The sequence below is a fragment of the Mizuhopecten yessoensis genome, unplaced genomic scaffold (assembly GCF_002113885.1).
Source record: "Mizuhopecten yessoensis strain PY_sf001 unplaced genomic scaffold, ASM211388v2 scaffold10969, whole genome shotgun sequence".
NCBI classification, from domain to species: domain Eukaryota; kingdom Metazoa; phylum Mollusca; class Bivalvia; order Pectinida; family Pectinidae; genus Mizuhopecten; species Mizuhopecten yessoensis.
The window spans coordinates 842066-857155 of record NW_018408812.1 but is presented as its reverse complement, the minus strand read 5'-3'; the positions used below and the strand labels follow the sequence as shown (position 1 = coordinate 857155).

At 36.6% G+C, this 15090-nt stretch overlaps 1 protein-coding gene across 1 annotated transcript; it reads right to left on the bottom strand.

The window, feature by feature from the left end:
* Window positions 1–2532: 2532 nt before the first annotated feature.
* Window positions 2533–14421, bottom strand: LOC110464180. The gene is made up of 3 exons (XM_021519256.1): window positions 14099–14421; window positions 10526–10672; window positions 2533–4971 (listed from the first exon to the last, which is right to left on the bottom strand). The coding sequence occupies exons 1-3, from the start codon at window positions 14298–14300 to the stop codon at window positions 4820–4822; spliced, it is 501 nt and encodes a 166-aa protein (XP_021374931.1). The 5' UTR covers window positions 14301–14421; the 3' UTR covers window positions 2533–4819.
* Window positions 14422–15090: the final 669 nt, after the last annotated feature.

Here is a 15090-nt window from a genome sequence, read left to right as displayed (position 1 = left end):
CGTGGGGTCTTATTGTAAGAGGAAACCGGAGTACCCGATTCCTTTTCACGTCCAACCATGGAATCGAACCCCGGCCACCTTGGTGAAAGTCTAAACGTCATGTAGTTTCAATTGATTCAGAATGAGATTTCAGTCCTTGATGGCAAAAGGTTGTTCACATACCTGGTATATACTAAAGACACATCGACTCATTGGCATTACTACTAAATAATCTGTACATGAATCAGACAATAAAAAAGTATCCCAATGTCTTCCACATCTTTTACTTAATTTAGAATTAAAAAAACAAATTCAGAAATATAATTTGCACAGAATACGAAAATACATTGCGTTTTACCAGATATTTGTTTGCATTTAAGTCATATACTCCGGTGGTATTTAATGTCTGTACATGGTAATAGTGACTATTAAAAATCGTCACATGGATTAAGAATATTCAGTTGATCAATTACATGACAGAATTACATCATAAAATCAACAGTAACAGAAAAATGGAAAGAAACAATGCCCTTTTTCAGGTCTGAGCATAATTCATAACAATTACAAAATAAAACTAGTAAGTATATCTCGTTATCAATCCTAAAAAAAAAAAATCGACAAACATTTTTGTGTTCTCCACTGACAAATTCGGAGAAAAATTAATGCTTCAAGTTTAGTTCTCTGGGCTACTTATATTTTGAAACGATTGTTGTTCTATTTTCTTGAAAATGTTACTGTTTAAATGTATGTGGCAGTGAGTATTTTGTTTAAATATAGTTTTATTAAAATCTTTCAAGCTTTCTATATATTACCAAAGTGGTAATGTACTTTTAATTATTTTGTACTTTTAAATTATTTTAAGACAGGTATTTCTAACGCTATCTCTTTTAATACATGTACTTGTCAAACCTGTTTGTGCAGTTCACCTGAGTATTTTTCACCTGTATTGTATTGTCATGTTAATGTCTTGTCACGTAAAACCTATGCTGACGACCTATACCTACAGACTATGAATTCAAAGTGCAGCTATATCATAAAATGAATCGAATATATAAACGACAAGCCATTATAAGTATTGTCATTAGGACCCCTGTCGGATTGATAGGGGTCTTCTTTGTGATTTGAAATAAACCACTAAAATGGAATCACAGTATTGGTTATTCTGTCATGAACCAATGTAGAGTTTACCCGGCTGTGTTGATTAGTACTCTTGTTATTAACTAAAATGTGAATGTTGGCTTGCTACAAATAGCACACACGCCAATTCACATCGTGTGTAACAAAGCTGATAGCACCCATTACACTGGTGTGTATACGTTAGTCCAGAGAGGCGTATACAGGAGCATCCGGGTCTTACAGACAATTTCTATAGTTTTAAAAAAGATGTCATTGTTAAATTGTATAACAGAATTGATGCAAGGTATCTTGTTCCCGGGACCTGACAACAGGATTCAGCAGTTACAAGCACTTAAGTCATATTCCCAGAGAACTACGTTGCCCTTGGCCTCTTGTTTCTATTACGGTTGCCTTCCCTTTCAATGAACTGACGATCACAACATTTGGAAAACAGGTGATAAATAAATGAACGCTTTTAAAAAGGACAATTAATTAACTGAAGATAAATTTGTGCATTCACCTTTTTTGTACTTCTGGTGATTTATATATTTTGATATGGTATTTGCAATTGCGAAATTGTTATCGTAACGCTACTTGTGAAGCTGATAAAGTAGACGGGAGTCACACGTACTGACACAATTCAGATCAATGTTTATCCCTACATGGCAAAATTGTACCGTAAACTTAAACAAAAACGATATCAACGTTTAAGTAGAACTTTACATTCCATAAAACAAACATACGAAACCAAAAAATAAAGAAATAATTTTAAACAGATGAGAATACATGATAAAGCCTGTATAATACATGATAACTATAATAGCAGAACAAAGACATAAACCCCACGTCCCATCACATACCGTCTTATCCAGTCTATTACTTATAGATTCGCCGGTTCATGCCGGCAAATAATAAGACCAGGTGTTCTGACAGGTTATCGACTTCTGTTTCATCAACGAAAACCAAAATGCAAATATAGGTCAAATCTAAGTAATTTCATGTTACCATAGTGAGAAACGGGATAGTGACAGGGAAACAAAATGGAATACTAATGAGCTAGATAAGAAAACTTTATATCAAACAAAGAAATACTGTTACATATTTCTCATTTAGATCATGATGGCTACCTTAAACCTTTGAACCTTTAAGCGATGGAGATATAACATGGAAACGTATGTGTCCCGCTAGATTTTACCTCATTTAAATTGCAATGAACATTCTTTATAAATGTATTTTTTTATATCAACAGTCATTCAAATGAATGTTTAATAATGGTAAACATCCTGTTAACATTATTCGATTCCCAACAATTTCACATAAAGGTACACCTGCAAAATCGCCCTTTTCTTTTCATTCTTCTGTTACTGATGATTATATGATGTGATTTCTTCCATTAAGTTGATCAACCGAATAATCTGTGTTAATAGTTGTGGTTTGTTTTATTTAATTAATCAGAAACAAAGACTTGCAGTGTATATGTGCAGATAAAATAATTACTTCATCCATTTAATGTGGAACAAATTCCACAAGTTAGCTAATTTTGTTCCCGAGGTCCGATCCCTGGCAGCACTTAATTTCCATTACGATAAGGGACACATACTGGTAAAGTTGTTGATCCCGAGGTCCCATTCATGGCAATACTTAACTTTTATTACGACAGTGACACATTCTGTTAACGGTGTTGATCCCGAGTCCCCATCCCTGGCAATACTTATTTCCGTTATTTGGGGACAAATACTAGTAAGGGTGTTGATCCCGAGGTCCCATCCCTGGCAGTACTTAATTTCCATCACTGGAGGGGCCAAACTGTTTAGGGTGTTGATCCCGAGACCCCATCCCAGGCAATACTTATTTCCGTTATTTGGGGACAAATACTAGTAAGGGTGTTGATCCCGAAGCCCCATCCCTGACAGTACTTAATATCTATCACGAGAGGGACACATGCTTTTAAGGGTGTTGATCCCGAGGCCCCATCCCTTTGCAGTACTTAATTTCCATCACGAGAGGGACACATACTGGTTAGGTTGTTGATCCCGAGGTCCCATCCCTGGCAATACTTAACTTCCATGCTAGCAAATTAATATAATAGACCAAAAATAATTTGTTTGATTTCAATAGTGATCTATATGGAATGAACATTATTATTCGGTAAATGGTAAAGCAAAATAATGTTGAATACTGCCACTATGTTTCATATTGATAACAACATAACATATATTAACATGCAGTCGTTCTATGAAGTGTAATACAAACAAATTCATTAATAACAAATTCAACTTGTGATACGATATTTATACAGGAATGCAAAACGATATAAATACATACTAAGTAGAAAAGTCGTCTTCCGTTGTCCTTATAAAATGTTACTTTTTCTCTAGTGAAGTGATTGATAGATTTCTGTTTTGGTAAGATGTTTACTATCGCTTTATTGTGAATTTTGTGTGGAACATTTATGACAGTGTCAAATGACTTCATGAATCATGGGTTTTTCTGCTAAATACTACATGAACAAAACCAGTTGCAATACGACCCAAATCATGTTTTGACCTGAGGGGTGACAGAATAGAAACAACTGGGAGCCAATTATTGTATTTATACTGAGGACCAATCGTTCGTTATATACAGGACCAATCATAAAAATCTTAAATTTGGCTATTCTCCACATGGGATGACATTGTCTTATAAAATGTTTGGCGCGGTATTTGTAATTCTATCTTCTGACAGGTTGACGTTACACATCCGTGAACTTACTGCGCCATGTTTGTTTTGTGGAAAAGTTATTTCGATTTTATCAAAAATGAATCAGTGTTTATTGATTATGAAATAAACCATGATACCTGTCCGTTTAAAATAAATCATTAAGAATAACAAGGACTATTTGTTTTAATCAATTGATTGTGACATAAACATGTGCACCTGTAGCTTTGCATGTTGATCACGTGACACAAACAAAGATGCATGCGAGGATAAAAAAGATACATGGTGTATCTAAAAATATCACTCTTCCTACACTCTGTTTGAACAAAAACACCAACAGAATTATATCATTAAATTAACAATTTTAAGGTTTCTATTTACTTCTCATTTAGCTAAAACCCCACTTCTCTTATTTTGTAATCTAGATCCTCAAACATGTTCTTCTTGTATTTGTTTACATAAAAAATCATACATGAGATCTGCAATGTTTTTAAATAAAAATATTATCATGGGATCATGGGATCAGGTTTCTTCTTCTTTAAATTACGGGGGTCCTATTGCAGAGGCGTGAAAAGGGGGTTATTTACAGTGATTAGTTGGAGGGGGGGGGGGGTGATGTTTTGTGCAAGGTATAGATAAAAGATAAAAACTGGGGTATGTTTTAGAGTGTGATGAGGGCTTCAGGGGCTGTATAGGTTAAGTGTGCCTTGAAGTCCTCTTCAGATCTGAGATTATTGAGATTGTTTATAATAATTAGTTATTTTCATTAAGGAGAGAGATATCATTTGTTCGCATTACAAGTATGCCTTATTTCGAAACCTTCCGCTAAACTGTTCAAATGTGACGAAAAAATGGCGAATTGATCCGATTGAACGACAGGAAGACTTGAAACGGAGATAAATAAAGCAACATGATGACGACCATTCGTACAGTAAATAAAAGTATTTAAAAGCGGTTAATGTAAAAATATTACAAGAAAGCAAATTACAAAAGGCGATAACTCCACCACTGTCGTTCCTTCGTCAGTCTATTGTGGTATGGTCTTGAACTTGTCGATACCCATTAGAATTCCTGCGACTGCGTGGAATAGCATCCCAACGATGGACAATCCGAAGGACAAGGCCAAATTCCCAATGGCCTTAGCTCCGTAAATGACGACTGCCAGGAAGATGAATACCGCTGGAAATCACACAGAAACATGTCTTAAATTATCAGAAGATATGATACAATATTATGACAAAATATAGGTCCCTGTGGTAGGGGGAGTTACTAGAATCTGTTAGAGTCACGAATGTATTGCTGAGTATGCATGAATATCGTTATATGTTTTTCTGCTCCGAAAGAGATGTATCTCCAAATAAAAGTAGATTTAAATTAAGAGGCATGTACTCATTCAGTTCACGATAAAGCTTAATTCTTTGTTCGATATATTTATCACAGATACAAAGGAAATGGTGTGTGACTTCAATAGGGAAGCCATATATACAACGTTGGTAATCAAAAGATTAACACGGAAAAGATCACTTTTCAAAGTACTAGAACGGTTTCTTAATTTTGTATGCAAAATATTATTTTTTCTATCACCATAGAAAAAATAATTTGGTACAAGAGGCAAATTTACGTCTCGAATGGCGTTTCTGAATGACGAGAACGTGGCGCTACGTCGTATACTAGTAGGTAACTGGTTCCACAGTCTAACAGTAGAAGGAAAGAAGGATACGTTAGATATTTCAAGTATGTTCTTCGGTAGGTTGTAGTTTTCAGCGTTTCGAAGGTTATAGTGAGAGTTATCAACAAGGGAAGGGAGTAGAGTGTTGAGATAGTTAGGAGCTATATTATTGTGGATTTTATAAAACAGGTTTTCGAAGGGATCTCCGATGGGCTAGAGAATCCCATCCAGTTTCATTATATATAGACCGTAAAAGACGGTAAACTATTGACAATACGTCCAGCTTCAAGTTGTAGCTTTTCTAATTTGTCTGTACCAGTAATAGAACAACCCTCATAAAGTTCAAAACAATATTCTAGAGTACGTAGAAAGTATAAATGTTCTATATATCTTTTTCAGTGTACGTCGGTTCAGGGTATATTTCAAATTACGGAGGATACTTAATTGTTTAACTTCTTTTTTACATATATTATCAATGTGATAGGTCCATTTACAGTTAGCATTGATGAATACTCCCAGGGGCTTATGATTTTCAAAAAACTCAATACTTACATTATTAAAGTTAATTTCAATATTAGAAATAAGTAAAGACCCTGTTTTTGCATGCCACTTAACTGCCCACAATTGTATTTTTACGAGAACATTATTGATTTTTGTTCATTTACTTGTGGTTATTTATCCGAATATAAAAGCGATGTGTCATCAGCAGAACGTTTTGAAAGACTTTCTATTTTATCTGTTATGTCATTAATATATAGTATCAACAGCAACGGGCCAAGAACCGAACCCTGAGGTACTCCTGCATTTGTTATCTTAACAGAAGATCTACTATTTACAATAAAAACTTTTTGAGATCTATAAGTAACATATTAATTAACCAGATTCCCCATAGACGATACATTGCTTGAGATGTTCCTTAACTTTGAGATGTTTTATACAAGTGGGCCCAGTCCAATGATAGACCACAAGGTCAATAAGACATCAATACCTTGGTCATTACGGCAAATAAGATCACACGGTGTCTCAGAGAAAAGTGTTATTTTTTACACTAGAACAAGGAAATACTAGTAATATTTCCGGCCATCATTCTTCCTGTGTAAACCTGTTATACATTTTCACAATCCTTTTTACGGTAGGCATATATCTGACACAATCTACACAGCAGTTGCTTGTTGTAATTTAAATTGGTCATATTCGATTAAAAACGACCAGCTCAGGGTCCTTTTGTGTCGGTAACCAAATACGTACCGTACCATACACGTTCTCCTTTTTAATTTTGACGTCATACACAATATTTCTTTACAACACGTACCAAGCAATTACATAATATAGAATAAACTGATGTAATAATAACTGAGTGACCAATCAGAATGGTGTTTTCTATTCGCTGCATAATCAAGTTGATGGTGGTGATGATAATGATAATGATGATGCTGATGATGATCATGATCATGATCATGATGATTGGTGTGTGTGGATTGATGAGTGGTGCATGTATGTTCATGTCAATATCCTACAAATATCTAATAATTTAAAGAAAATACAGAAATAAAATCGAAAGGTTTCGGTTCCACCGTTCGGTACCATGGGAGACAACACCCTTCCTGTATATAATATTTGATTCCCTGGTCCCAGTTTTATTTTAAAGCAAACTTAGTTGACATCTGATCAACTGGTTGTTTAAAAGATTACACATACAAGTTTCCCCATCTTTCGTCAGCGCATAAGCCTCAACTCTTACATTTTATTTGAAGTGTCCAATAAGTGTTTCTTATATTTCAATCAACATTTTGCTTCGTGTATTTAGTAAAGATCCGTTTGCATGTGTATATGAGTAAAAGGCTTGGTTCTGATCAATGACAAAGTTTAAAGGTTGCCTCTTTGGCTGTGTTGCCCAGTGTTATACACTATGTATACAAGTAAATGTATACACTGTGACACAATATACTGTCCCGTTTCATTAATGTCTGTGTGCGTGTCCGTATCTGTCCGTGTCCGTAACGCAAATTTCCCGCCACCATTAACACTATTTATAAGGTGTTGGGGCCCTAGGCCCAGGGTCTGCATTATATATTGCGATCGACGTCACTCCCGTACATGTACCTTACATTTAGGCATTGAAATGCTTTCAGTTGGCATGCATAGGCAAGATGATTTTTTTTTCATTTTCTTTTGTCAGCAAACGTAACAGAATTGCCGATCAAGGGAAGGTAACCTCAACCTGTTTTTATTCCTTGGAATTCCTACGCTACATCCATCGCTGTCTTCATGGCTACATTTATTGTTTTCTTTTGGCTAAATATATGGTTATCTTTTTGGTTACATCCATGGTTGTCTTCGAGGCTACATCAATCGTGGTATCTATAGTTGTCTTCGTGGCTAAACCTATGGTTTTCTCTTTGGCTACGTCCATAATTGTCTTCGTGGCCACATCAATCGCTGTATATATGGCTACATCTATGGTTGTCTTCGTGGCTTAATATATCATTGTATCTATGGCTACATCCGTGGCTGTCTTCGTGGCTAAATATATCGTTGTATCTATGACTACATCCATGACTGTCTTCGTGGCTACATATATTGTTCTCTTTTGGCTAAATATATGGTTATCTCTTTGGCTATATCCATGGTTGTCTTCGTGGCTACATCAATCGATGTATCTATGGTTGTCTTCGTGACTAAATATATCATTGTATCTATGGCTACATCCATGGCTGTCTTCGTGGCTTAATCTATCGTTGTATCTTTGGCTACATATATGGTTGTCCTGATGCTTAATATATCATTGTATCTATGGCTACATCCATGGCTGTCTTCGTAGCTAAATGTATCATTGTATCTATGGCTACATTCATGGCTGTCTTCGTGGCTAAATATATCATTGTATCTATGGCTACATCCATGGCTGTCTTCGTGGCTTAATCTATCGTTGTATCTTTGGCTACATATATGGTTGTCCTGATGCTTAATATATCATTGTATCTATGGCTACATCTATGGTTGTCGTCGTGGCTAAATCTCCATGGCTGTCTTTGTGGCTACATCAATCGATGTATCTATGGTTGTCGTCGTGGCTAAATCTATCATTGTATATATGGCTACATCCATGGCTGTCTTTTTGGCTACATCAATCGTTGTATCTATGGTTGTCTTCGTGGCCACATCTAGCGTTGTATCTATGCCTACATCTATGGTTGTGTTCGTGGCTAAATATATCATTGTATCTATGTCTACATGCATGGCTGTCTTCATGGCTACATATCTTGCTTTCTTTTGGCTATAATATATGGTTATCTCTTTGGCTACATTCATAAATGTCTTCGTGGCTACATCAATCGTTGTTTCTATGGTTGTCTTCGTGGCTACACCTATTATTATCTCTTTGGCTACGTCCATAATTGTCATCGTGGCCACATCTATCGTTATATATATGGCTACATCTATGGTTGTCTTCGTGGCTAAATCTTTCGTTGTATCTAAGGCTATACTATGGTTGTCTTAATGGCTAAATGTATGGTTATCTCTTTGGCTACGTCCATAATTGTCTTCGTGGCCACATCTATCGCTGTATATATGGCTACATCCATGGTTGTCTTCGTGGCTAAATCTGTCGTTGTATCTATGGTTGTCTTCGTGGCCAAACCTTTGGTTTTCTTTTTGGCTACGTCCATAATTGTCTTCGTGGCCACCTCTATCGTTGTATATATGGCTACATCTATGGTTGTCTTCCTGGCTTCGTAGAGCAATCGTTGTATCTATGGCTAAATATATGGTAACATTGTGTCTCTTTGGCTACGTCCATGGTTGTCTTCGTGGCTACATCTATGATTGTCCCCGTGGCTACAACTTTCGTTGTCTCTATGGCTACATCTATGGTTGAATATATGGCTAGATGTATGGTTGTATCTATGGCTTCATCTATGGTTGTCTTCGTGGGTACATATATGGTTATGTCTATGGCTATATCTATGGTTGTCTTCGTGGCTACATATATGATTATCGATATGACCACATCTACGGTTGTCTTCGTGGCTAAATATATGATTATCTCTTTTGCTACTTTATGGTTGTCTTTGTGGCTACATCTATGGTTGTCTTCGTGGCTATATATATGATTATCTCTATGGCCACATCTGTGGTTGTCTTCGTGGCTACATGTATGGTTATATATATGGCTACATCTATGGTTGTTTTCGTGGCTACATATATGGCTATCTCTATGGCTACATCTATGGTTGTCTTCGTGGCTACATATCGTATTATCTCTATGGCTACATATATGATTATCTCTATGGCTACATCTATGGTTATCTCTATAGCTACATCTATGGTTGTCTTTGTGGCTACATATTTGGTTATCTCTATGGCTACATCTATGGTTATCTCCAAGACTACAATGTGATCTATGGTTATCTCCAAGACTACCATGTGATCTATGGTTATCTCAATGACAACTTATATGGTTATACATGTGGGTATTTCCATGGATACAAGCTATCCATTTGCTTTGTTACATCCGAACTGTACTGTTAGGAATACCGAATGGCTAAAACTCTACACGATCAGCGTGTGTTAGTTTTTATACCAGTTACTGTAAAAATCAAAAATGTTAAAACATGAGAAGCCCTTTTTGTTGACCTCTGAATAAAATGTTGGTATGTCAAAAATACCTTCTATGTCTTATCTATTGCATATTGTAACGTTTCGTTTAATGTTTTGTAATTTTGCAAATATTAACAGAGACCAATGATCCATCCTCGATATCAAAGGGTTACGCTCACTTTCGCTCTCTGCACCCCTGGAACATTTCATAGCAAATTTGAAGGCACAAAGATAGCTGTTTGATTGGTCTAAGATTTTAAAAAAAACCTGACCAATAGCCTAGACCGATACATGTCCTTTGAAGATTACAGAGGAGCGACAACCGACTTCAAAGGATACTTCCTGAACAGGATACTACCGTTCTGGAATAATGTAATACATACTTAAATCTCCGAAAGTTTGGTGGTATTTTCGGACGCTTCTTATGCGAAAACACAGTTCCTAATGCTGTAAAATACTCACCTGCCGCAATGTGACCTCCAACTGCAGCTTTGTACATTATGTCCGTCTTCAGCTTCTCATATTGCAGATACAGTACGGTCACCACTAAAGAAGCAAAGCCGGCCAGGACTCCAAGTATGGCAAACGCTTGGGTAGCCTTGAACCAACCTTAGGAAACAAACATTGCAGTTGTGATCATGCTTTGTATTGTTTCATAGTCTATACCAGAGAAATGAAGTACAGCAAATAGCAAACGTTTGTTAAATCCTTTCAGAAGTCACAGTATGTTTAGGGGAACAAAGAAGGCAATTTACGTTCGAACGGTTTCGGTGAGTCAACATATAGGTATAACAGTCAAAGATCTTTCATAAAATTTGAATAATAACTAATGATCAAATCTCCGAAAAACGTGGACATAAATACTTGTATTAAAGGTCATGTGCGGATATATACACTGTGTTGTTAAGACCGTTTGAACCCCACCGAATGGCGACCCATCGTGTTCCACTGGATAACATATCTTGCTACCATTTTCCTCTGCTAGGCTACACTCTCTAGTTCTAAGACGGACCAAGGCTGCCATCTTGGGCAGGACCCTGACCAAACTTGCGTTGATTGGTAAATTCAATCGACGCGCAACCTTTCGGAGAGCCAGTCTACCAACATATGTAGATTTGAACAGATTGTTTTCGTTACACCTTGCACTGTGGTGAAGTATATACATAGGACTTGAAAATCTTGCACAAATACGCATATGTTTAATTTGTGATTCCGACGTTCTTCATTTCACTAATCTCTTTTTCTGAGTCTGTATTACTTCTTTACGCAAAGAAAAAAAACCCACACCGTGCTCATGCTGCACCGCGACTTCATTGTGGGTTTTATTTCTATAATTACATTCCCTTTGGTCTCATCATGAACGACCCCTGTGTAATTCCGCCCGGGCAAATTAGAGTGATCTGTCTTCACACATACACACCTGAACGGGATAAGATACCTTATACAAACAATTTATTATAAACAACAAATAAACCGTTGTTAATTATGCAAATTAGCTATAATTTAAGTAGGGCGATTCTACATAAATAATGTGGCCTCTTGCACGGTGAGGATTGATGATTCTGTAGGACGGAAAGACCAGGGACACCCGGTTTGAGGAAAGCGGTGTTTAGTGTGGCCATGAGTGCATTATCTAGATTCGCCACGTTTTTTGTTTCATGGATCATTCGCAGATAAAAAATGCGGACCCATATGTGACATCGAAATGTTGTCATTTGAGCTTTGACAGATTAATATCGTCAGACGACAGAACGTTTCACTAGTGGGAATATGATCAACTGTAGTTAATTCTTAAGATACAATAATAAAAAAAATAACAGTAACCATTTGGTCTTGCTTGTTTTTCACGGAGAGTTCAGTTTAAGCAAAGGGAGACAACTCGAACGTCAATTAACTTGCTTACTGAAAAATAAGGATTTGGAAAAAATTTAAAGTAATCCCATGGAAAAAGCAACTATAGAAAAAATCAAGAGATTTATACAATATTGTGCACGGCCTATGCAACACAGGATCAGATTTTAACACAATATAATAAACAGCCTTAGCCAAACATTATCATATGTTTATACAATTTTGTTCACGGTCTACGGCCTCAGTCACTTGATAGGACCATTCCCGATTAAAATTTGTCAAAAGTCTGATCAAGATCATGTGAATCTTGGCGGGAAATTCAAACATTTGTTAAAATATTTATTTAATCACGACAACAATAAGATATTGTTCAGGAAGCGTCCCGATTCAGCCGTTTCCAGCCGAATTCGTTCCAATTCTACCGTTCTCAATTGTATGGTAAAAAACGACCGATCCACAGGACACCGTCCAGACACCATCCAGACAACATAGGACATTGTTACGATTTTGATCCGATACAGCAGAATCTGTCACGACATAGTCACGTTTGTTATCCGACTTGACACAATCGGCTGAGTTTCCCGAATGTTACGGGACACACCTTACTGTTCCGGAGTGCTTGGCCGACCTCTCTAGAACTTTACCGATCCGGTGTTTATACATTGTTCTTCACGGCCTACGTCTAATAGTTTAGGGGGGCCTATACCGTGTTGTACACTTTCAAAATGGTTAAAAGGTTAAAGCACACAGTATAAGAGGATTGAAAGTGTTGTACCTGGCCTAAAGCACACAGTATTATAGTTTTTAACAGTGTTGTACCTGGCCTATATCACATAGTATACGAAGTCTAAACATTTATGTACCTGGTCTAACGCAAACAGTAAAATAATTTTAAACAGTGTTTAACCTAGCCTTAATCACACAGTGCACGAAGTTTAAATAGTGCTGTACCTTGCTTTAGGCACACAGTATAAGAAGTTTAAACAATGCTGTTCCTGGCTTAACGCACACAGTATAAGGAGTTTGAACAATGTTGTACCTAGCCTAAACACACAGTATAATCATTGTAAACATTGCTGTTCCTGGCCTAAAGTACACAGTAAGGGATGTTTAAACAGAGTCGTAACTGGCCTAAACACAATGTATAAGGAGTTTAGATAGTGCTGTACCTTGTTTAAAGGACACAAAATAAGAAGTTTAAACAGTGTTGTACCTAGCCTAAAGCACGCAGTATAAGAGGTTGAAAATGTATTTGAAGTTTGAACAGCGCTGTACCAGGCCTAACGCACACAGTATAAGACGTTTAAACAGTGTTGTATCTGGCCTAAAGCATCCAATATTTAAACATCGCTGTACTGTGCCTAATGTACAGAGTATAAGAAAGTTAAACAATACTTTACCTGGCCGTAAGCACACAGTCTAAACAGTTTAAACAGTGTTGTACCTGGCCTAAATCACACAGTATAACCAATTTAAACAGTGTTGTACCTGGCGATAAGCACACAGTATTAGAAGTTTAAACAGTATAAAAGGTTTAAACAAAATTGTAACTGGCCTAAAGCGCACAGTATATAGAATATTAAAGAATATCGTACCTGGCCTAACGAACACAATATAATAAGTTTAAACAATGCTGAACTTGGCCTTAAGAACAGAATATAAGAAGTTGAAACAGTGCAGTACCTGGCCTAAAGCATACAGTACATTATAAGAATTATAAACAGTGTTGTACCTGGCCTGAAGCACAAAGTATAAAAAGTTTAAATAATGGTGTACCTGGCTTAAAGAACACAATAGTAGAAATTAAAACAATGCTGTACCTTGCCTAAAGCACGCAGTACAAAATTTCTTTTATTCCTCCCACATACACCAGGCGCTTTATCGCTGTCTGCCATCGGGACACACATTTTGTTTATGTTGCTTACTTGAATTGTAGAAACCGTTTTCCATAAAACAAGAAATAAGCTATAACATAACAAGATTGATTGATTATTTTGGTAGTTAAGTTAAGAATAATCTGCATTAGGATCAAAATATTTTTTTTTAAATATCTTATCAATTTGTCACACGCATTTGTCCTGTTTTGCACTGTTTCACTCTCCTATACAAGCGAAATCCTTTTATGAGCAGAAGTATCAAAGTTCAATATCAAATTTAAACAGATATTGTTAGAAATATACTTACTCTCTGTTTGAGGGTTGGGTTCACAAAAAAATATCCCGCATTTTGTGAACAAACCGGAGTGAGGACCCGTAAGAGAAAGCAGTAGATCCGACCATTGCGAGGTCCAAATAGGTGTAGCTAGACCGACCAGGTGAAATATACATCCAGCTAAAGCACATCCTATTGATATTTTGAATATTTTTGTAGTGTCCATTATTGCCATGATGTATTCTTGTATATGAATCCGTCAAATTTGTTTTGATGCTGCCTATCCGGAAGCCCGTTACTGACTGGCGTTACACTGTCGATAACTATAGGTATAATGTGATCACTCAAGTGTGACCGATCACATCCCAAATATAGTACCCTACGTTAAAGCGTTCAGCATCCTCGATACTCAAGGGATTATGCTCACTCTAGCTCTCTGCACCCCTGGAACATGTCATGACAAAATCAAAAGCTAAGTGTTCGGCACCTTGAAAATGAGACAGTAAGACTAGTCTAATTCTGTTATCTACATCAAAGGAATCTTTAAGTCGGTTAACGGTAAAAATTGACTGGCTTTGAAGTCGGATGTCGCTACCTTGTATTCTTCAGAGGACAGGTACTGGCATAGCGATAGGTCGGTGGGTTTTTTTACCTGAGATCAGTCAAATATCTAGCAGCGTGCCTCCAATTTTGCTATGACATAGTCCAGGGGTGCAGAGAAGGGAAAGTAAGCGAAGCTCATATAGTATCGAGGATAACACTTCAGCTATCGCATGTCTCCACCTTGATAGGAATAAATACAAACCCCTGGAATATGTGTAGTCATACATCTAAAAGTCTGCTCTAATGAACGGGAAACATCTTTTGTTCTGATTAGGTGTTTCTTGAATTTTGTATACAACATCATTATAGATATCTCAAACAGGTAGCACAATCACGTGATCAGAACATGAGAATACAAGTTTTTTTAAATGACTTGCATTTTTTCTCAAAATATCAAGGGGCGCATTTTCACAATCTGTTAA